Below are 21,955 nucleotides of genomic sequence, written 5' to 3'. Positions count from 1 at the left end.
ACTTTGAAACAAAAATCCATTATAATTACAGTAACATAATTTGCTATTTTATGATAAAAGGTTACCTAGAACATAATAGAGTTGGAAGAGATTTTGGAAGTCTTCTACTCCAACCCCCTGTTCAAGCAGGAGACCGTATACCATTTCAGACAAATGGTTGTCCAGTCTCTTTTTGAAAGCCACCAGCGATGGAGCACCCACAATTTCTGAAAGCAAGCTATTCCATTGGTTGATTGCTCTTACTATTAGGAAATTTTTCCTTAGTTCTAGGACTAGGTTGTTTCTCTCCTTGGTTAGTTTCCATCCATTGTTTCTTGTCTTGCCTTTTGTTTTGGAAAATAGTTTGACCCATTCATCTTATAGAAGCCCTTCAAATATTGAAACACTGCTATTATGCTTTCCCTAGTCCGTCTTTTCATTAGACTAGAAATACATAATCCCTGTAACCATTCTTCATATGTTTTAGCCTCTAGCTTCCTAATCATTCTTGTTGCACTTCTCTGCACTTTCCAGTGTATCAACATCTTTTTTTATATATATTGTGGTGATCAGAACTGGATACAGTATTCCAAGTGTGGTCTTACTAGGTTTTTGTAAAATGGTACCTGAACTTTACATGACCTTGATTCTGTTAATCTTTTAATGCAGCCTAGGATTGCGTTGGCTTTTTGGGTGGCTGCTGCACACTGTTGCCTCATATTTAAATGGTTGTCACTTACAACTACAAATTAAGCCCAACATTTTTATTTCTAAGGAAGACAGTTGTTAAGTGAATCTTGCCTCATTTTACAACCTTTGTCAGAGTTGTTAAGTAAATCATTGCAGTTGTTAAGTTAGTAACAGAGTTATTAAATGAATCTGCTGCATTTTCTCCAAGTCATTTGGGTTCTCAGCCAACAGCATGGCTGTTTCTATCTAATTTTCCTTCCATTCAGTTTTGTACAATTCATAGAGACTGCCTGGATAAATCCCTGCACTTTTCTTTGCAAGGTTTTTCAGAAGTGGTTTTCCATTGCTTCCTTTCTAGAGCTGAGAGAAAGTGACTAACCCAAGATCATCCAGTTGTCTTTGTGCCTAAGGGAGGACTAGAGTTCACTCTCATCTGATTTCTAGCTTGATGCCTTAACACTGGCTCTACATGTATACTAATTTCTCCAACCAAGGCATCCCTACCACAACAATTTCATTATTAAACAACCAAAGGGACAGCACATATCCTAGTCATACTTTCAGCAGAACACCAATTTGCTATAAATACCGTTTATTCTCACCTATGGTTTATTTCCATATATAATTGCACTGAGCACCCAATAGAAGCCTTCCAGTAAAATATCCTATCAAACTAATTCCCTTACTGTCTCTAATCAATAAACGTACAATAAGATGAATTTTTCAGATGCATACATTTTCAAGGACTTGTTCAAGCATCTGCTGCTCAACGTGGCTTTAATCAACTGAGGCTTTCACTAAATACATTTTAGCAATATTGTATGGCTAACGTATCTGTGCCACTCGCAACGTTCCTTGCTAACTATAAGGAGTACTGGAAAATCTGGGCTAAATTTATCTAAGCTAAGATACTGTTTCCTACATTCCCCCTCCCCCAAAACAAAAACTCGGAGCGTACTGACACACATTCACACCCGGGTGAGTTTATGAGATCTCAAAATCATTAGCGAAGGCGCGGACTGGCGACACGTGAAAACGGCTCTGACAGGTCGATCTTTCATTTGCCACCCGTCCCCCCGCCCCACCCTCCGTCCCCCCCCCCGTACCTCAACTACGTGACGTGAATACGATGCGCAGGTCAGGACATCGCGTTGTAGGCCGTGCCGTTTTCGAGAGCGGCGCGTTTGCTGGGTGTCGCCATCTTGTCTGTGGCTCGGCGTGGGGGGCGCCATCTTGTGCCCTTTGGATGAATGAACAGCGACGCGAAAGAGTGAGTCCATCCGGTTTGCTCCGCGGCTTCGTTCTTCAGCGTGGCCGACCATGGGGATCCACCTCGCCCACCTCTCGCTTCTTCTCTGCCTGGGCAGGGCGGCCCTGGCCGCTCCCGAGCTGGTCAACGAAGACGTAAAGCGGACCGTGGACCTCGGCACACACCTGGCCAAAGTGACGGCCGAGATTAGCCTTGGAAACTCCGCCGGGAGCTCGGCGTCTGCCACGTCTTTCCTCCTGGCTTTGGACCCCGGCTTGGAGAGCCACCTGGCCTACCTGGGGGCGCAGGTGAGCCAACCGCTGGGGCCGTCAAGCTCTCGGCCTGCTTCTGCCGCTCTTTGAACCCGGATGCCGCCCTCCCTCCCCCCTGCCAAAGCCTGTTACTTTTCTTTTTTTTTGTGATCGGGCTTTTCGTTTCCACGTTGACGGTTTTTAGGCGAATCTGTGCCTCTTCTTCCTTGTTTTCTTCTTCTGTTCTTCCGCTCTCTTCCCCAGCATTGCTCGGCTATTACTTCTCCTCTCCACCCTTCCTAATTCCAGTTTTTGGTGGAAAGGAGCGGTCTGGCCGGTCAAGTCCTTAAATCGGCGGTTGTTATGGCGATCGGGCGAATGCTTTGGCTGAATCAGTGGAATACAGGGAGATAAAGAGCGGCGATCTAGACACTCATGTCAGCCCCAGTTGTGGCATAACACCTTTTATACCATCTTTCGCCCAGTTTATGTTGGTTTGTGGGTTGTGAGTTGTAAACTGAGAATGCTTAATAATGGACATATAATTTCACTGAAATATAATTATTATTTCATCCAAAGTTGCTCTTGAGATGCCCTTTTGGACTTTTGCCAGCATGCCAGTTCAAATAATAATGCCCTTGTGTGGCCAGATTCGTCCCCTTTTCTTTGCTTCCTGTTACTCCTGTCTGTTGATTCTCTTCCAGAGTGCTGCTTGTAGTAAAAAGCTGGTGAGTACTGACACGTAAGCATAGACTATTTCCGAGAGCGGATGAGCAGCTAGTTTAAATTAGAGGGAGGTGTGGCTTTCAAAGCCTGTCCATGTCTCTTCAGCTTCTAGCAATTGTTTGTAGCATTTATTTTTCTCTATGCATCCTGGCTAACTCTGGTAAAGGAAAAGTTGGTTTGGATTCTCTTGAGATCCTCGATAGAAGTTGCTAAACACTTTGTTGCTGTATTATATATTAATTAAAAATTTTAACAGAAGCTTCACCTTGAAAAAACTACCAATACTATTTTGCATCGGTTCTACTGTTAGGAAGCAAATGCTCTTAAATGGTTTTATTGTGCAAGTTACTGTGATTTTAAAAATTAAATTTTGAGTCAGAAAGTCTACATAAAGTTAATTCACCTAGAGGAAAATGCTGTAATTGTTTCAATAATGGCATTTATCAATGCCAGTGTGAGACTTGAGCTGAGATCTGGGCTGTGGCAACCAAGTCCATTAAAAAAATAGGTTTGTGATTTACAGTTCTGCTCCTTGGGTTCAATGTCAATTTATAATTATAGGAGTTGTGTATAAGAGATCTTCTGCTAATTCGTATTTGCTGGATCATTTCTAAAATTGGACTGCATTATTAAATAAATTGAACAAACTCAGAAAAGTAGCCCTTCATTCTTGGCATAACCTTGGATAAACAGTATTTTCTAACTGACATTTCTGATAACATGGCTTATGTTTGCATAGAATATTATAAAATGATTTTTTAAAGGAGGAGAATCACTTTTATAACTTTGCCTCTTTATGGCATGTGATGAGGGAATTTGAATATTGCAATTCAATACATCAGGAAGGGAATACTAAATTATTTATTCCTTTTTTGGTCATGGAGAGTTTTTCTTTTACAGTAAACTCTTTGCCTTGTGGGTAAAAATGAAGTTTGAAAAATCTACTTTTTAAAGTAAATTTTAAGAAGCTTTGATTATTATTTTTATCAGTAAAAAGAAAATGTGTTTTTGGACTTCACAAGTCAGCTCAGCCTATTCTCAGCTCTTTCACAAGAATTCCAATAGGATAGGTTTTAAATGAAAACCTGTGCCATAAGTCTCTATTATTACTGTTTTAAAATTGGGTATCTGAATTCTGTTTTCTTTATTGACAGTGAATGCATAGATACAATCAAATCAATATTTGCTTAGAAAAAATCTCATTGAAGTTGAAGAATTAAAGAATATGTATTTTTGTAAGCACTAGCATTGTTGCTACCTTCTGCAAAATTCTAATTGGAAAGGAAACATCATTTTCTTTTTCCATAGATAGTTCCTAGAGAAAGGAAAGGGTTTTTTTTTTATTCCTAGTTGGATTTTTGAGGGAAATAGTTATGTATTTTTTACTGGTTTTCTACAATTCTTTTATTTCTGATTTCACCCAATTTCTGATGGGTGATGTTTTAAGTTTTAACAGTTATGACTCTTTTTTTTGTAACAATTTTTAATTATTAGCATGTGCCTCACATTGAAATGTGTTTTTGGTATCTCTACCGACTTGATCTTTCTTGGCAAATAGTATAGATGAATTCTATTGCCTTGTTTGGGAACTGTCAATGGTGACACCAACCAATATTTTATATAATTTTTCTGAACAGGTAAAAGCTGAAGAAGAGGAGGAAAATACCCTGGAGGTGAAGGAAACAAAAGTAAAAGGTAAAAGGTAAGTTTTGTCATGGGGAAATAAGGGCTGATATTTCTACTTCATTTTTTAAAGAGTACTTTTTAAAATGTAATCTTCAGTGTGACTTCAAAAAATGTCAGTTGTTTAATTAGATTGTATAAATAGGCTGATACCTCAATGTCAGTTTTTATAATTGGTTCTCTTTTGACTACTTGCACTATTTTTAGGGGAAAAAATAGTGTGCTAAAAAAAGTTTTCTAAAGTTGTAAGGCATAGTGATTCATAGAAATGCAGTCTGGTTAATATGTTCTTTATTTCACATTATTGTATTACCAATGAGTAGATTGCATTGGTTTTTAAATATATGTATTGATTTAAAACCATAAGAGCTAACCATTGAATTTTAACAGCGGAAATTGCCCAATCCCATGACCGATCAAGATTCCTGATAACAGTGAGCTCATTTAGAAGCAAGGAACGTAGAAATGGTCTGACTGATTTTCTACTTTTTTTCCCTTTTTTAGTGGCAAATTCTTCACTGTGAAATTGCCGGCTCCTTTGCCTCCAGGCGGAAAAATTCGTTTATCTATTGAAACAGTTTTCACACATGTCCTGCAACCCTATCCCACACACATCTCTCAGGCAGAGAAGCAGTTTGTGGTTTTTGAAGGTAATCATTATTTCTACTCTCCATATGTAACCAAGACCCAGACAACTCGTGTGAAACTGGCCTCAAGAAACATTGAAAACTACACCAAGTTAGGCAATCCCAGCCGCTCAGAGGATATGATTGAATATGGACCCTTCAAGGATGTACCCCCATACAGTGAGGTAAACTTTTACTTGTGACAAAGAATGAATTGAATTAAAAAAAAATTTTTTTTAAAGGAAGTCTTGTATTTAATGACTTAGCTGGTCGCTATAGTATCAAATAATTCTGCGTGGGTAAATAAAAGGAAATCTTTGCAAGTGACTTGCTAGATGGTGCGGGATAGAATGCTCTTTCAGTAGGGGATTTGTAAAAACTGGAACTTTTTATGATCTGTCATAAAAATAGTCCTCTGTTTACATCCATTTGTTTAGCAACAATTCAAAATTATGAGGGTGCTGAAAAAAAAGGAAGTACAGGCGTCCCTGAAGTTCCAGCCATTGCAGTGGTCATGTGATTATGCTCACTTACCTGACTTGTGATTACAATGTCACAGCTGCAGTCACATGATCACCATTTGCAACCTTCCCTGCCAGCTCCCTACAAGTCAGTGGGGAAGACAGCAGGGAAGGTTGCAAGTCACTTTGGTAAGTCACTCCTGCTCACTGCACATCGGCTGCCTTCATAGAGCTTCACAAGCCCTCCCAGCTTCCCATTGTATGTATGTTTGTGCTCCTTACCTGGGATTTCCACCTCTTGTTTAATGGCCTTATATGTCTTGGGATTACAACAGCAACTGGGACTATTGGAATTGCTGTCACTAAGCTATTTGGTCATAATGACAGTGCGCTTAAGGGTTCCTGTGACTTTACTAATTGGTCACATATAAGTAAAACGGCTACTGTTACAAATAAATACTCAATTTCTCTGTTATATTTTTCAGGATAGCCTTAAGATACATTATGAAAACAACAGTCCATTCCTGACTATCACCAGCATGATACGTGTCATTGAAGTGTCTCACTGGGGCAATATTGCAGTTGAAGAAACAGTTGACTTAAGGCATACAGGAGCTGTGCTCAAAGGACCTTTCTCCAGATACGACTATCAAAGACAGCCAGATAGTGGAATATCTTCTGTGAAATCTTTTAAGGTTTTTCATTATTTATTTTATTTCTTGTTGTATTGCTTTGTTTTAAACAATAGCATCATTGTGAAAATGAGTCACAATAAAGTAGCCACGAATGAGCCAACTACTGAAGGAGGAAAGAGGAGAACATTTGGAACAAGTAGTACTTCTCTGCTTTGAGAACATGAAATGTTACCAAGAATGTTTTCTTGCTTTCAGCTCCTTTTAAAGTCCTGATTCTATCTCTTCCATGATGCAATGTGGTAAAGCAGTTTTAATAAGTATCATATTACTTGTTAACAAGTAGTTAGTAAATAATATGCTCCTTATTAACTACTAGTATTACTATTATTTTTTCTGCTGCTCACTTGTGGCATCTATCTGAATCTCATTCTCTGGTTCATTTGTTTGAAATATATTTTTGTAAGCTCGTTGATCTGTTTATTTGCAGGTAAATCTCAGTGCTTATATTCTCATATTCTAAGTGCTTAGACTATAATGTTTGATGAGTGTTGAGGAGAATTTTTTAAGAAATAAAGAATACATCAGGGAAGTGAAGCACTTTTTGTTAGCATAAAGGTGCAGAGACGAGTAGGAGCCGATTCCAGAGCAAATGAACATTTCTGGAAGAGGATATATTTACTTTAATGATTTGTAAAGATGTGCTTCATATACTGTATGTTCTTGAGACTTCTGAAAGGATTTGCAAAACTTACATTATTTTTATTGTTTGCAGCTGATAATACCAGCTGTGACTATATCCAGATGGAGATAGCTTGGCTACATTTTATCTGTATTGTGTAAGCGTCCCTTGTGGATATGTGATACATGGAATTTTGGTTTAAAAAATGAAAACTGCAAGTTTTAAAAATTAAGCTATAAGGTTTCATTGAATTGACATTTTGATCATGCTGTACTTGTGCTATATTGAGGGCACTAGTTCAAAATTGGCTTATGTGTCCAGTTTATGATTTATCATATAAACAAAGAATGAGAAAACTTTCCTCCTTTCTCATCTTCCTGGAGAGCTGTATTCCCTCAATGAAAAGCGTTCAGGGACTATATGATATAGTAGACATAGCCAATTCCTCAAATGGGAAAATGTGTAAGGCCAGTCTTTCTTGCTCTTAACCTATTAAAGCCTGCTCTGTGTCGGTGCCCCAGTCGTGGAAGAATCTCCCTGAGTAGACTCACTTGATGCTTCTTGGCATCTGATAAATATTTCCTCCTTCAGGCTTTTAATGTTTTTTGAATTCACCACATTTTAACTTAATCTGAACGGCTGGTGTTATGCGTTTTAGAAGAAAAATACATGCTGCATTTTAGTTGTTTTACTTAATTTGCAAGTTATTAATAAATATTTGATAGACAGCTATATAAATATACCGTATTTTTTGGACCATAAGATGCACTTTTCCCCCTAAAAGAGGGGGAAAATTTGATTCTTACTGAATGTAGCCCCACTCATCCGCTGGCCTCCGCACGTCACATTTTAGACCTGTTCCAGGCTGCAGGGATTGCCACAGACCATCGCCCACTCTGTGGTTTGTGTTTTTGGCCTCTGTGCCTCGTGTTTTCAGCCTCTGAATGCTCCGTTTGAGACATGTTCAAGGCTGCAGGGATCACCAGAGCACATCACCACCAATTGCCACCTCCGCGCATTGTGTTTTCGGCCGTCACACACCCCGTTTTGGCCCCTACGTGTCGCGTTTTCGGGCGGTGATTGGCGGCAATGTGCTTTGGCGATCCCCGCAGTCTTGAATGGGTGTCAAACGGAATGGCAACCCAGAACAGCTGCTGCCTTGTCTGACCAGTTTCGTGCTTCACCTGCTGTACTCACTGGAGCACCTTGTGACGATCAGCTGGGTTTTGGAAGCTGTGTATCTATCCCAACCAGCACACACGCTCACAACCAACAAACCTGTTGCTAAAGTTCACCCCTGGGAACAGCTGATTGGGGGTATTCCGGGAGGCCGATCAGCTGCTTGTGCTGAATCAGGCTAATGTGCTGAAGTTGACCAGGCTGTGTGCTAAGGACGCTAGCCAGATGACTACCAATGGATGCTGGTAGGCAGAGGCAGATTTTTTTCTTATTATTATTTTCCTTCCCAAAAACTCAGGTGCGTCTTATACTCCGAAGCGTCTTATTCTCCAAAAAATACAGTAATAAATTAGATTAAATGTATTTTATAGTCTATCCTTATGGGTTTTACTAAAACTGTCTTTTGCAGACTATCCTTCCTGCTGCTGCTCAAGATGTGTATTACAGAGATGAAATTGGCAACATATCTACCAGTCATCTTCTTGTCTTGGATGACTCAGTGGAAATGGAGATTCGCCCTCGCTTCCCTTTGTTTGGTGGTTGGAAGACTCACTATATAATTGGCTACAACTTGCCCAGCTATGAATATCTCTTTAATCTTGGTAGGCAACCACTACCGGAAAATTGTTTATATATAATGAAACAGTCCAAGTATAAAATTATTCTATTTCTGTATTTATGATCAGATAGGGGCATACTTGAGATTTTCAAGAATTTGAGGAGGGTGGTTTCTTGATTTTTATTTTGCATATATATTTAAAAGATTTATCTTAAGTTTATTTTAATCATGGAAACAATATCTGAAAAGTAACTGAAAAAATTGCTTGCAGTCCTTTCAATTTTTAATGTTTCATCTACTGAAGTTTTTATTTCTCCAACTTTTTATTATTAAGAAAATTTGCATGGCCACCCAACTCAGTCAGGGCTACAGAAGTAAAACACCAAATACAAAAACCAGTAAACCTTTATCCCATGGTTGCAGTAAGGAAAACACTTGATAGACTCCACTCTGAGGAACCCACTCCCATTGGCAAAATCATGTCTTTGGGGCTTTTTAAGAAGGTATTAAGTGGGGAGGGGGGCAGTCTGATTTACATGGGAATAATGTTCCACAGGGAGGGAGACACCATAGTCTTTCTTGATCCTAGCACATGGGCCTCCTTAACAGAGGGAACTAGAACATCCATTTTTCCTCTTACATAATATACCCAGAATACTTATGTTTTAAGAAGGGGAAGGATTTATGTGTGTTTGATAGCTACTGTATTTTTCAAAGTATAAGACGCACCAAGGTTTTGAAGAGGCAATTCTTTTTTTAAAAAGTAGGTAGCTAGATAGACGGATAGAGAGGGAAAGAGAGAAATACTGTAGGGAGAGAGAGAGAGAGTAGTTAGGTAGGTAGGTAGATAAAGGGATAAAGAGTGTGAGAGAGAAAGAGAGAAAGAGAGAGAAATAGAGAAATACAGTAGATAGGTAGGGGGAGAGAGAGAGGGTGTAGGTAGGTAGGCAGAGGATAGATAGATAGAAAGAGAAAGAGACAGAGAAATACAGTAGATAGCTAAGGAGAGAGACAGAGAAATACAGTAGATAGGGAGAGAGAGAGAATAGTTATGTACGTAGATAGAGGGATAGAGAGAGAGAGAGAGAAATACAGTAAGGTAGGGAGAGAGAGTAGGTAGGTAGGTAGGTAGATATTTCCAGGTGTATATCCATTTACTGGACAAAGAAATCACTGACAATCTGCAGCACCTAAGACTTTGTTTCTGCTGGCACAGCACTTGATCAATCTAATTCATCAATCACTTTAAGCTTTCCAAAAGTGGGGGGGGGGGAGTTTTTGCACTCTGCAAACCTCCCAAAAACGCCTCCCCCCTTTTTAAAAAAAGCATGAATAGCCTTTAGGGGGCTTGCAGAGTGCTTCTGGGAGGTTCCCCCCCCCCAAAAAACAAGCAAAAAACAGCCTCTTTTTCACAAAAATGGGCCCTTTTTTGTCAAAAAAATTGCATGCATAGCCTTATGTAGGCTTATAGAGTGCTGCTGGCGCCGGGGGGGGGATGCCCCCCAGCCCCCAAGAGATGTCTGAAAACGTCCATAAAGCTATGCATAGCCATTTTGGTGAAGGGGGTGGGGCAAAAAATTCTGTATTTGATGTATAAGACACACCCAGATTTTCAGCCTCTTTTTTGAGAAAAAAAGGTGCGTCTTATACTCCGAAAAATACAGTATGTTGAATGCAGAATTGGCATATTTTATTGTGTGAATCTCTTAGGATTTGTCATTGAGTCTGGCTACGCATAATCAGTTCTAGTGGTGCTTAATGCCTTAATGTAAAAATGTCACATTGATGTTTTATACAACTAGATCTTGCCATTATAAGAAAAGTAAAAGTTTACAGTGCTTGTTACTCTTTTCAAGGTGATCAGTACGCCCTAAAGATGAGATTTATTGACCATGTTTTCGATGAACAAGTTACAGACTCATTAACTGTAAAGATTATTCTTCCAGAGGGTGCCAAGTAAGTACAACATGGTTGATGATCTGTCGATCTCTGCTGTTGGTTGGCTACTCATAAAATATAGTTCCTGTGGTATGCATGTGGGAAATCTTTTTAAATAAATCAGTCTAATTTCAGTACTGACAGTGCATTCAGAAAGTATTCAGACCCCCTTCAGTTTTGTCAATTTTATGCTGCAGCCTGATTCTACAGTTGTTGAAATTCATTTTTTTTCTCATTAATCTATTGTCAGTACATCATAATGACATAGTGAAAACAAATTTTTTGAAATGTCTATATATTTATTAAAAAGGGGGGAAATTGTAATATCACATTGGCATAAGCATTCAGACCTTTCACTTAGTACTGTGCTAAAGCATCTTTGGCAGCAATTACAGCCTCAAGTCTTTTGGGGTATGATGTGATAAGTTTTGCACACCTGGATTGGGCGATTTTCTGCCATTCTTCTTTGCAAATCCTCTCAAGCTAAGTCACGTTGGATGGCAACTGTAGGTGGACAGCCATTTTCAGGTCCCTCCAGAGATATTCAATAGGGTTCAAGTCAGGGCTCTGGCTGGGCCACTCTAGGACATGCACAGAGTTATCCCTAAGCCACTCCTGTGCTGTCCAGACTGTGCTTGGGATCGTTGTCATGTTGGAAAGTGAAATTTCAGCCCAGTCTGAGGTCCTGAGCACGGTGGAACGGTTTTCATCGAGGATATCCCTGTACTTTGCTCCATTCAGCTTTCGCTCAACCCTGACCCGTCTCCCAGTTTCTGCTGCTGAAAAACACCCCCACAGCATGTTGCCACCTCTACCATGCTTCACTATCTGGATGATATTGGGCAGGTGATGAGCAGTGCTTGATTTCTCCACATAAAGGGAAAAAAATAGATCCAGGAAACTATAGACCTATCAGCCTGACCTCAATACCAGGGAAGATCCTGGAAAAGATAATCAAGCAACGAATTAGCGAACACCTAGAAGTAAACAAAGTAATAGCCAAAAGCCAACATGGGTTTGTCAAAAACAGATCATGCCAGACTAATCTTATTGCATTCTTTGACAAAGTGACAAAATTAGTGGACCAGAGGAATGCCGTCGATATAGTTTACTTGGACTTCAGTAAGGCATTCGATAAGTTAGACCATAACCTACTACTAGATAAAGTAGAAGAATGTGGGTTGGACAGCATCACCACCAGATGGATTCGTAACTGGCTGACCAACCGCACTCAACGTGTAGTCCTCAATAGAACTGCATCTACATGGAGGGAAGTATGCAGTAGAGTACCCCAAGGCTCTGTTTTAGGCCCAGTACTCTTCAACATCTTCATCAATGATTTGGATGAGGGCATAAATGGGGAACTCATCAAATTTGCAGATGACACCAAGCTGGCAGGAATAGCCAACACTCCAGAAGACAGGCTTAAGATACAGAAGGATCTTGACAAACTTAAACATTGGGCACTATCTAATACAATGAAATTCAATGGTGAAAAGAGTAAGATTCTACATTTAGGCAAGAAAAACGAAATGCACAGGTACAGTATAGGTGGTACCTTCCTCAATAGTAGTAATTGTGAGAGGGATGTTGGAGTCCTAGTGGACAACCATTTAAATATGAGCCAGCAGTGTACAGCAGCTGCCAATAAAGCCAACACAGTTCTAGGCTACATAAACAGAGATAGAATCAAGATCACATGAAGTGTTAATACCACTTTATAATGCCTTGGTAAGGCCACACTTGGAATACTGCATTCAGTTTTGGTCACCACGATGTAGAAAAGATGTGGAGACTCTAGAAAGAGTGCAGAGAAGAGAAACAAAGATGATTAGGGGACTGGAGGCTAAAACATATGAGGAACAGTTGCAGGAACTGGGTATGTCTAGTTTAATGAAAAGAAGGACTAGGAGAGACATGATAGCAGTGTTCCAATATCTCGGGTTGCCACAAAGAAGAGGGAATCAAACTATTCTCCAAGGCACCTGAGGGTAGAACAAGAAGCAATGGGTGGAAACTAATCAAGGAGAGAAGCAATTTAGAACTGAGGAGAAATTTCCTGATAGAACAATTAATCAGTGGAACAGCTTGCCTCCAGAAGTTGTGAATGCCCCAACACTGGAAGTCCTTAAGAAGATGTTGGATAGCCATCTGTCTGGAATGGTATAGGGTTTCCTGCCAAGGCAGGGGGTTGGACTAGAAGACCTCCAAGGTCCCTTCCAACTCTGCTATTGTATTGTATTGTATATAATGTTTAGAATTGAGGCCAAACAGTTCAATCTTGGTTTCATTAGACCAGAGAATCTTGTTCCTCACAATCTGAGAGTCCTTCAGGTGCTTTTTTTATAAACTCCAGGCTTTCATGTGTACTGAACTGAGGAGAGACTTTTGTCTGGTCACTGCCATAAAGTCCAGATCAGTGATGGTTGTCTTTCTGGAACTCTGTCCCATCTCCACATAGGATCTTGGGAGGTCAGTCAGAATGATCATCAGGTTCTTGGTCACCCCTCTTACTAAGAGATTGGGTGACTAGCTTCTTCCAGCTTAGAATTATGGAGGTCACTGTGGTCTTAGGAAACTTCAGTGCAGAAATTTAATTGTAGCCTTCGCCAGATCTGTGCCTTGCAGTAATCCTGTCTCTGAGCTCTGCAGACAGTTCCTTTGACCTCATGGCATTTGCTCTCCTACTATATGCATTGTCGGATGTGAGGCCTTCTATAGAGAGAGGTGTGCCTTTACAAATCATGTCCAATTAATTAAATTTACCACAGGTCAACCCCAGTCAAGGTGTAGAAATATGTTAGCAACGATCAAGAGAAATTTGGGGGGGGGGGGCACCAAAACTAAATTTCAAGTGTTGTTGCAAAGGATCCGATACTTATGCCAACGTGATATTTCAATTTTTCTTTTTAATAAATTTACAGACATTTCTGAAATTCTGTTTTCACTTTGTCATTAAGGGGTATTGCGTGTAGATTAATGAGGAAAAATGTGTTTCAACAACTGTAAAATCAGACTGCAGCATAACAAAATTGACAAAAGTGAAGGGGGTCGGAATACTTTCTGAATGCACTGTACATGCAAACTACGACATAGGTTAATCATCTAATCCTAACTGTTACATATGTTTAGGTTTTTTTCCAGCATATCTGACATTTTTGAATCCTGTTTTCTGCAGAAATATTCATGTGGACAGTCCATATGATATCAGCCGGACTACTGATGAACTTCACTATACCTATCTTGATACATTCGGCCGTCCAGTCATTGTGGCACATAAGAGTAACCTAGTTGAGCAACATATTCAAGATATTGTGGTAAAAACAAATTCTTTACTTGGTTCATGTAAAGCAGTTAAAACAGTTTCTCATTCTTTAAGAATTGCTGTGAATTTAGTATTAAATGTGGCATTGGCAATAACAGAAAAACATTAGTGGATGATTAATTAAAAATACTGAGATAGTGTGGTTCTAAGCTAGGTAGAGAAACGTGCAATGCATTTTCCTTGTGCCTTATTACTTGTCTTTTTCCAGGTACACTATACCTTTAATAAAATCCTGATGTTGCAAGAACCTCTGCTGGTAGTTGGAGCATTCTACATCCTATTCTTTACAGTTATTCTGTATGTGAGGTTGGACTTCTCCATCACTAAGGTATTACAATATAGTTTTGAGAGAAGATGGAGTCACTATTTCATAGGATAATCTTTTATTTGGGTATTAGATTTTTGGCATTAATTTTGTTGTACCTAACCTTTCTTATATGCAAACTAAAAGTTAGCAGATAGGCTGTTACGTGTAAAGCTAATACTAAATTACTTAATATAGATAATTATTTGTCTAAATAAGTGAAATTAATCAGCCAACATCTATACTGCTGTAAATTCTGTCGATCTTCCATTTTTCAAAAGTCTGCCCAGATACAAAACTGGACAGTTTAATAGAAGCTCTTCAAGTTGTGTTGATTAAAAATATTTTAAAATCTAGTTTTGTTAACTTTGACTCAATTTTAGCACAATGTTGACCTATCAAGCACTTTCTCCTTAGAGATTCAACAGTCGTGTCCTTCCCACTCCCTTTTAACCTTCCAGAGAGCATGCAAAATCTGCCCCCCCCCCCCCAGTGCTGAAATCGGGTGAAATCATAATGGGAGGAGAATGTGATATAGTATTAGTATCAGTGCCAGGTTCTTCTGGTTTTTTTTCCCTTTCTTGGTTTTATTATTTTTTGTTTTGCATATATTGTTTTATTGTTTGGTCAGAATTTAGTTTTAAGATATACACATGTTTTAAATAAATGCATAAAACATGAAATGCAATGTAGGAATGTTTCATCTTAAAGTTTTTCCCATGTAAAAGCATTGTTGTCTTGCAGGATCCAGCAGCAGAAGCTAGGATGAAAGTTGCTTGCATTACAGAGCAAGTTCTAACTGGAGTGAATAAGAGACTATGTCTCTACCGCCTTTTTGATGAAGCCGTGAATAAGTACAAGCAGTCACGCGATATTTCTACATTGAATAGCGGCAAAAAATCTCTCGAAGTTGAACATAAAGCCTTAACAAATGAAATAGCCTCATTGCAATCAAAGTTGAAGATGGAAGGGTCTGACCTGTGTGACAAAGTAAGAGTCTGTTAATACTGAAATCCAATAATGAGTCTTAAGTTTTTGAAGTCCAAAGAAAAAGCTGAAATATCTAATTTTGACATAGCTACATGTGTTGCTTGATTTTATGAACTTTTTTGCAGCAGTTGTTAAGTGGATCGTGTAGTTGTTAAGCACAGCTGTCTTCCCTCATTGACATTGCTTCTTAGAAGCTGGCTGGGAGGGTAGCAGATGGCCATCACATGACCCCGGGGTCCTGCAACCGTTGTGCATACATGCCAATTATCCAGATTTTGGTCTCATGACCACTGGGATGCTGTGACTGTTGTAAGCATGAGAAACAGTTGAGTCACTTTTTTAGCACCATCATAGCTTCTAACAATCACTAAATGAATGGTCCTAAATCTAGGACCATCTATATTTTAACTAGTATCTTTAACTGACTTAAGATACTTTGACTTGACTATATCAATTCTAGCAAGGTCTCCCTTCAGTTAATAGCAATAGCACCTAGACGTATATACAGTCAGCGTATTGCCCCCAACAATCTGGGTCCTCATTTTACCAACCTCAGAAGGATAGAAGGCTTGGGCTGCTGAGAATCGAACTGCTGGCAGTCAGCAGAATTAGCCTGCAGTACTGCATTCTAACCACTGCGCCATGACGGCTCTTAAAGGAAATGTATGACACTAGCAGTATTGTAATGCCACCTGAACGATATCGAAATAATTTCTCTTGCTGCCTCATACTTTTTGGTTATACTTTCTTCAGCGCTGTCAGCGCTAGAAATGAAAGATTTTCTATAAGCTACACATATAGTTATAGGGAATTAAAATAGTTAAGTCAACATGAAATGAAATGCAACAAGTTCAGAAAGTGGTAATGGCGCTCATGTCTATTCGAAAAAGCATATAATTTCTTCCATCAACTGCGGGCAAATAAATACATGTTAAGTTTTCATACATTTAATGAAAAAAATCTTTAATGACAGCTTGCACCATAATGCACTTTTTTGTCAAAGTGCGAGTAAGTAAAGTCAGTCCTGCAGACACTTTTCAAGAAAAAAGGACAAAGTGTTGGCTCACTGCAGTTGGCAATGGCAAGGTGAATTTTGGGAGAATTTAGACCAGCATGTTTTCTGTCATTCATATTTGCTACTGACCAGAAAAGGAAACCTTAAATAGCATTGTACATAATAATTGAGAAACATGTTTTTATAAAAAAATTGTTTCTATTTTTTTAAAATAATATTGCTTTTAAAGTTGTGACTGTGTTGTTGCATTCCTAACATTCTGTCCCAAACTCTTTCAAGGTCAGTGAAATACAGAAACTGGATAGTCAAGTCAAGGAGCTGGTTGTGAAATCATCTTTGGAGGCCGAGCGTCTGGTTGTTGGCAAACTTAAGAAGGATACGTACATAGAGAATGAAAAGATCCATTCCAGCAGGCGTCAGGAGTTGATCAGCAAAATTGACAACATTCTCGATGCACTATAAATTAGGATTTAATGGGGTGATGTGAGGGAAGAATGCAAGGCAATTGTATGGGTATACTGAGCCATACTAATTTAGAAAGTAAGAGAGCAGTAAATAAGTATGCCTGGTGTTTAACATGGGGGTGGGGAGGCTTTTTTTTCCTTGTAAACCTGAATTTGGAATTTGAGGTTTGTTATTTTGGGGCATGTTTGCATTGCTATATGGAGGAGGTCAGATACTACGTTGGCTTACTACAACTTTTGCCCTCCCATAAAGTTCCAAGTGTTAATTATTATGACTTTCGAGTCTGTTGTAAAGTCCCCTAATCACCAGTAGAGAAACATGCACACAGGTCCTCTTCGGACACTGGATATCTCAGAAGACAATAAATGCAATTATTTTTTTTCAAAGGTTTGATGTCAAATCTTTTTCTCTTTGGTTTTTAATTTGGGGATGTAACTACGGATAAATAATTCAAAAGGGTTTTTGTAATACTTGTTGCACAGATTGCGATTTTTTTACATCTGAATTTTCTGAGCCTCTTGAATTTATAGCATCAGGGCAAGTGAAGAGTATAGATAAGATCAATTTGCTTATAAGCCTGTGCTTTTTTTCTCAAAACAGTTGGTTTCTTTGAGAAAACAAAACTGAAATAAAGACATACGGATGTTTTACTTCTGGTTTTATATTTCTTATTGGGGTACCTGAAAGTTTTTAGATTCTGGCACTGAACTGTAAATGTTATTTTCTTCTACTTTCCCTTATGGAAGAATTCCCAATTCTTAAGTTCCCAATTCTGTTTCCCTGAAAATAAGCCCTCCCCGAATAATAAGACCAATCGGGCTTTTGAGCGCATGCACTAAAATAAGCCCTCCCCAAAAATATTGCAACACAGCAACAGCCATGAGGTGATCACGCTCGCCCGCCTTCCGCACCTCAAAAATAATAAGACCTCCCTGAAAATAAGGCCAAGCGCTTATTTTGGGGGTCAAAAGAAAATGAGACCCTGTCTTATTTTGGGGAAACATGGTGCTAAATAATTCTTGGCTTGTTCAAAATTATCTAAACTTTATTGAAAGGCAGAATTTAAATGAAATACATATGGAAGAGAAGCTGTTCTGTCTTGTGTTCTCTTGACCAAAGTATTTTGAAAATGTGAAAATAGAAAATGTCATGGTTAACCCCAAAATCAGCCTCATGCCAATCAACAAAAGCCTGCAAACAGGCACAAACACAATATAGTAGCTGCTTTCCTCACAAGGAATTGAGAAGCATGCAGCTTCTGTTAGGGAATATAGAATCATTTCTTTATTTAAAATATTTATATACCTATTAAAAGGAATCTTGAAGTAATATGACAAGTAGAAATTCATGGTTCATTGTTGTCGAAGTGAAACTGTTCCTGAGAAGTACTTTGTAGAAAAATGTTATATGTTTAGAATTTTCACCTCTTGAGAATATTATTTGACAGATTAACTTGTCAATTGATTGGGATCCCACCTTGTACAGCAGATGGCACCATGGTTACCTCTGGCAAGGAAGACAATATTTCATTTGAAAGTCAATCTCTATTTGACACACATCATTAATCAATCTCTTAGCAAACTCCAGTCCAGAAAAAGTTTTAATGCAAAAAAAGAGTGCAAAGTTTTTATCTGATTTTTTATTATACAACTGGACTACAACACATAGCCCAATAGGTACATATCAAATCAAATCAAAACTTAATTATGGTTGAAGACCAGCATGACTATCTGACTCCATCTAGAAGAATAATTGTGTAATTCAACATGCCAAGGAATATCTGGGTGGCAAATGCATGTGAAGTGTTAAATATGTGTAATGAATTTCACAGTCCATGCTGCCTTAATAGTATTGGAACCCTGATACAGAATGTCCTTTATTAGATTTTTAACGCTTTCTCATTTCTAAACACTCTAAATTCAGTTATGTACTTACTTTAAAGAATGAAACCTAAGGCTATAGAGATTGAAAGCGAAATAAAAAGGGATAATCTTTTTGTCTCTTAACAATAAATACATAATCAGCAGCTAAGGCACAACCACAAGCACCTATCGACAGAGCCATCTTATGGATTCTGCCACACATTCATAAGCCCGGTGACATAGCAACATCTTCAAGCCCTTATAAAAAGGCCAACAGAGTTGGAGCTTATCTAAACTGGGGAGGATGTTCCAAACTGCTGTCATGACTGAAAAACCATCTCCTGGGTCCCGTAGAGAGGTGGTATTTGATGGGTTCAGATGAGGGAGAAAAGTTTGGCTTCTCTCTGCCGCAACATTCAAGTGGTTACCTCTCTCTTCCTTCTCAGGCTCATACAGTAAACACGAGAAGGAGGTGAGAAGCAGCCAGGTTAAATGCTAGAAGACTTGGCTGGCTGAACTTTTCTGTTGGTCCTGTGGGCGTGGTTCAGTGGGTTGCCATGAGTGGTGGCAAGTTGGCCACGCCCACTCAGTCACATGACCACCACCAAGCCACGCCCACAGAACCAGTAAGGGGGGGGAAATGAATTTCACCATTGGTCTTTTAAGATAATACTTTTAATAGGTGGGATTTGTAGCATCGTTTGGCCAGATCTGGGCAAATGCAACTGGAGAGAATTGGTCCATCAACTACTTGGTCCAATGCCATAAAAGGCTTTACAGCAGTGATAGTCAACCTGGTCCCTACCGCCCACTAGTGGGCGTTCCAGCTTTCATGGTGGGCGGTAGGAGTTTGCTGTAACTGCTTTATAAATTTTATAAAATAAAGTTACTTCCCTACTTTATAAATCACCATTATTGTGGAACCAGTGGGCGGTTAGAAAATTTTACTACTAAAAGAGATACAAAAGTGGGCGGTAGGTATAAAAAGGTTGACTTCCCCTACTTTACAGCAACAACATAGCTTCCTCATGACTCAAGTTATGTTTCTCATTTCTGCAAATGGATGTTTTCGTCAAGTTGTCATTCTCCAGTGCTTCAGGCTTTGCTTGAGCACCATCTGTGGCATCCCAGCTATTTAGGCACTAGATTTTGCAGGATCTCTCAACGTATCTTAAAATTCTTTGGGGGAAGAATGAGACTTGGGCACCATAGATCCAAGGCAAGCAAGGTTATATTTCCTTTGGCTGCTTTTAGGATTGTGTGAATCCAAGCTTCCTCTTGCAGCAGGAGGCCCAGGCAAAATATACATTGAAGGAAAACAGAATTTCTCTGTTACAATCTCCACAATTTTTTTATTTCAGTGAAAAATGTTAATAAGACATGTATTTATTCATAGGTTGGATAAGAACAGGCTGCTCAAAGGGTTTGTTGAGATATAGGAGCTGGAAGAGAAAGAAAGTAGAAAAAGAGGAGCTTATAGATAAAGGAATGCTTGAGACTTTCATAGCCAGCAGGAATTTGATTTGAAAGGCCTATGACAGGCTGCAAGTTGACAGTCAAGAGTTGCCCCACTTATATGACAAACACAGACTATCCCCATCTTCACATGGGTGAGATGCCTTGTGTAGGCATAAAATACCCGTGTCATTTTCTTTTATAATGACAGAAAATGTATGCCTTTTTTGTAAATGAGGAGACAATGGAAGGAAGAAGATGTGAAACTGGGCCTCTAAGGGGAAAAACGGGTGTCATTTTCCAGAGCTTCAAATTAACATTGGAATGATCAGGGAAAGGAAAATCAAGATATAATGAAGCAGGTGGGTTTGGTTCAAGAAAAATGCCATTTCTTTTGTAAAAATACATAATTTTGTTCTTACAAGGGATTTTCCTCCCTGTGTAGCATTAAGTTAAGTCTAAAATTCTTACTTCTCCTAAGAGAATAATTGACCATGCCATTTTAGCCTTTCATTCCCTCCTTCTAGCTAGATAGGATGATGTTGATGTTAATTACAATATTCTGAGAGTACATCAGAGCGGGGTTCCGGCTTCTGCTACTGCCGGTTGCGCTTCAGGTGTGGGTGTGGGTGCGCATGGGCAGTAGTAAAAAATGTTTCTGCGCATACGCAGAAGCAAAAAACAAGATGGTGGCACCTATAGCACTGTCGATAGAACCAGTTTGGGAGCATGGCAGGCGTAGTTACTACCTACTCAGCTGAACCGGTCCGAATCAGTAGGAACCCACCTCTGGTCTGCCTCCTCTCCTGCCTCCTGTGTTTGTGCATTGTCCACTAGCATTGTCCCTGAATAAGTCATACATTTTTGAAAGATGTATGAAAAATATTGTTTTAGAATTTGCAATACTGCTTTGGAGAGAGAAATAATCTCACTGGTATTGTAATACAACTCGTTCTGTACAGCTGATGATTCACTAAACCAAAAGCTTGCAGCATCTGGCAATCAGAATATAAAAGAAATCCACCACAGATTTCAGCTGGAGTGAAATGATGTGATTCACCAGGATTGGAGTATTACTTGCAGTAGTGAATGCAAGTTGTTGGCAGCTTTCATTCTCTGTTCAATAGGAACCTATCTATGTATGTGCATGTGTGTGTATTTGGGGCAGTTGCATGAAATCAAAGCTTGAAGCTTGCATTAAAGCAAATGTATTTAAAGATGTTACTTTAGTTACATTTTTATTAGTTTATCAAAATATAAAATACAGAAATACAAAGAAAAATGTGAATAATAGGAAAAAGAGGTAGGAGAAGGCAAAAAGGAAAAAGTGTAAGATAAAAATAAAGAAAAACATTGACTTCTGAGTCTTTTTGGCACAGTCGAATAAGGTAATAACATACAACCTCAACTTTTTACTTTTGCATAATAATATACTGAATACTAGCCATTTCTGTAACAACAAATCTATCTAATCAGCAAAACCCAAAATCAAAGTTTCATTTCCCCCCACCTCAAGCACTAAGTCCAGAAGCAGTTTCCAAACAGAAACAAAATTAATGGTATTCTTTTCTTTAATCAAATCGGTCAATTTAGCCATCTCTGCTAACTCCATCAACTTTGGCAGCCATTCTTCATTGTAGGAATCAATTTTAGCACACAGAGTATACATAACATAAGCATGCAAAACATCAAAGTTCCAAATTGCTTCTCAACTTCTCTCCTAATTAAGCTCAAAAGAAAAAGCTCTGGATTTATCTTTATATTCACTTTAAGAACCTTCTATATTAAGATGTGAATCCTCCTCCGATATTTCTTTGCTTTGTCACAAGTCCACCATAAATAAAAATATTATTTTTATTAATTTATTAAGATCATCCTCTTTCT

At 38.9% G+C, this 21,955-nt stretch overlaps 1 protein-coding gene across 1 annotated transcript; it reads left to right on the top strand.

Annotated features, from left to right (window-relative positions):
• The first annotated feature begins 1,874 nt into the window (after nucleotides 1-1,874).
• Nucleotides 1,875-17,404, top strand: RPN1 (ribophorin I). The gene is made up of 10 exons (XM_014063706.2): nucleotides 1,875-2,226; nucleotides 4,533-4,597; nucleotides 5,083-5,389; nucleotides 6,151-6,360; nucleotides 8,568-8,760; nucleotides 10,574-10,673; nucleotides 13,834-13,972; nucleotides 14,189-14,308; nucleotides 15,029-15,274; nucleotides 16,569-17,404. The coding sequence occupies exons 1-10, from the start codon at nucleotides 1,990-1,992 to the stop codon at nucleotides 16,749-16,751; spliced, it is 1,800 nt and encodes a 599-aa protein (XP_013919181.2). The 5' UTR covers nucleotides 1,875-1,989; the 3' UTR covers nucleotides 16,752-17,404.
• The last annotated feature ends 4,551 nt before the right edge of the window (nucleotides 17,405-21,955 follow it).

Source organism: Thamnophis sirtalis, unplaced genomic scaffold (assembly GCF_051295495.1).
Source record: "Thamnophis sirtalis isolate CommonGarterSnake01/CBP01778 unplaced genomic scaffold, rThaSir2_p1.2 scaffold_3, whole genome shotgun sequence".
NCBI lineage: Eukaryota > Metazoa > Chordata > Lepidosauria > Squamata > Natricidae > Thamnophis > Thamnophis sirtalis.
Note: the sequence above shows the minus strand (reverse complement) of the source record. Positions and strands in the feature narration are given on the sequence as shown.

Coding starts and splice junctions, on each gene's coding strand:
- RPN1 (XM_014063706.2), top strand. CDS start 1,990: ATGGGGATCCACCTCGCCCACCTCTCGCTTCTTCTCTGCCTGGGCAGG. Junction 5,390..6,150: donor ATGTACCCCCATACAGTGAG/GTAAACTTTTAC, acceptor TATATTTTTCAG/GATAGCCTTAAGATACATTA. Junction 13,973..14,188: donor AACATATTCAAGATATTGTG/GTAAAAACAAAT, acceptor GTCTTTTTCCAG/GTACACTATACCTTTAATAA.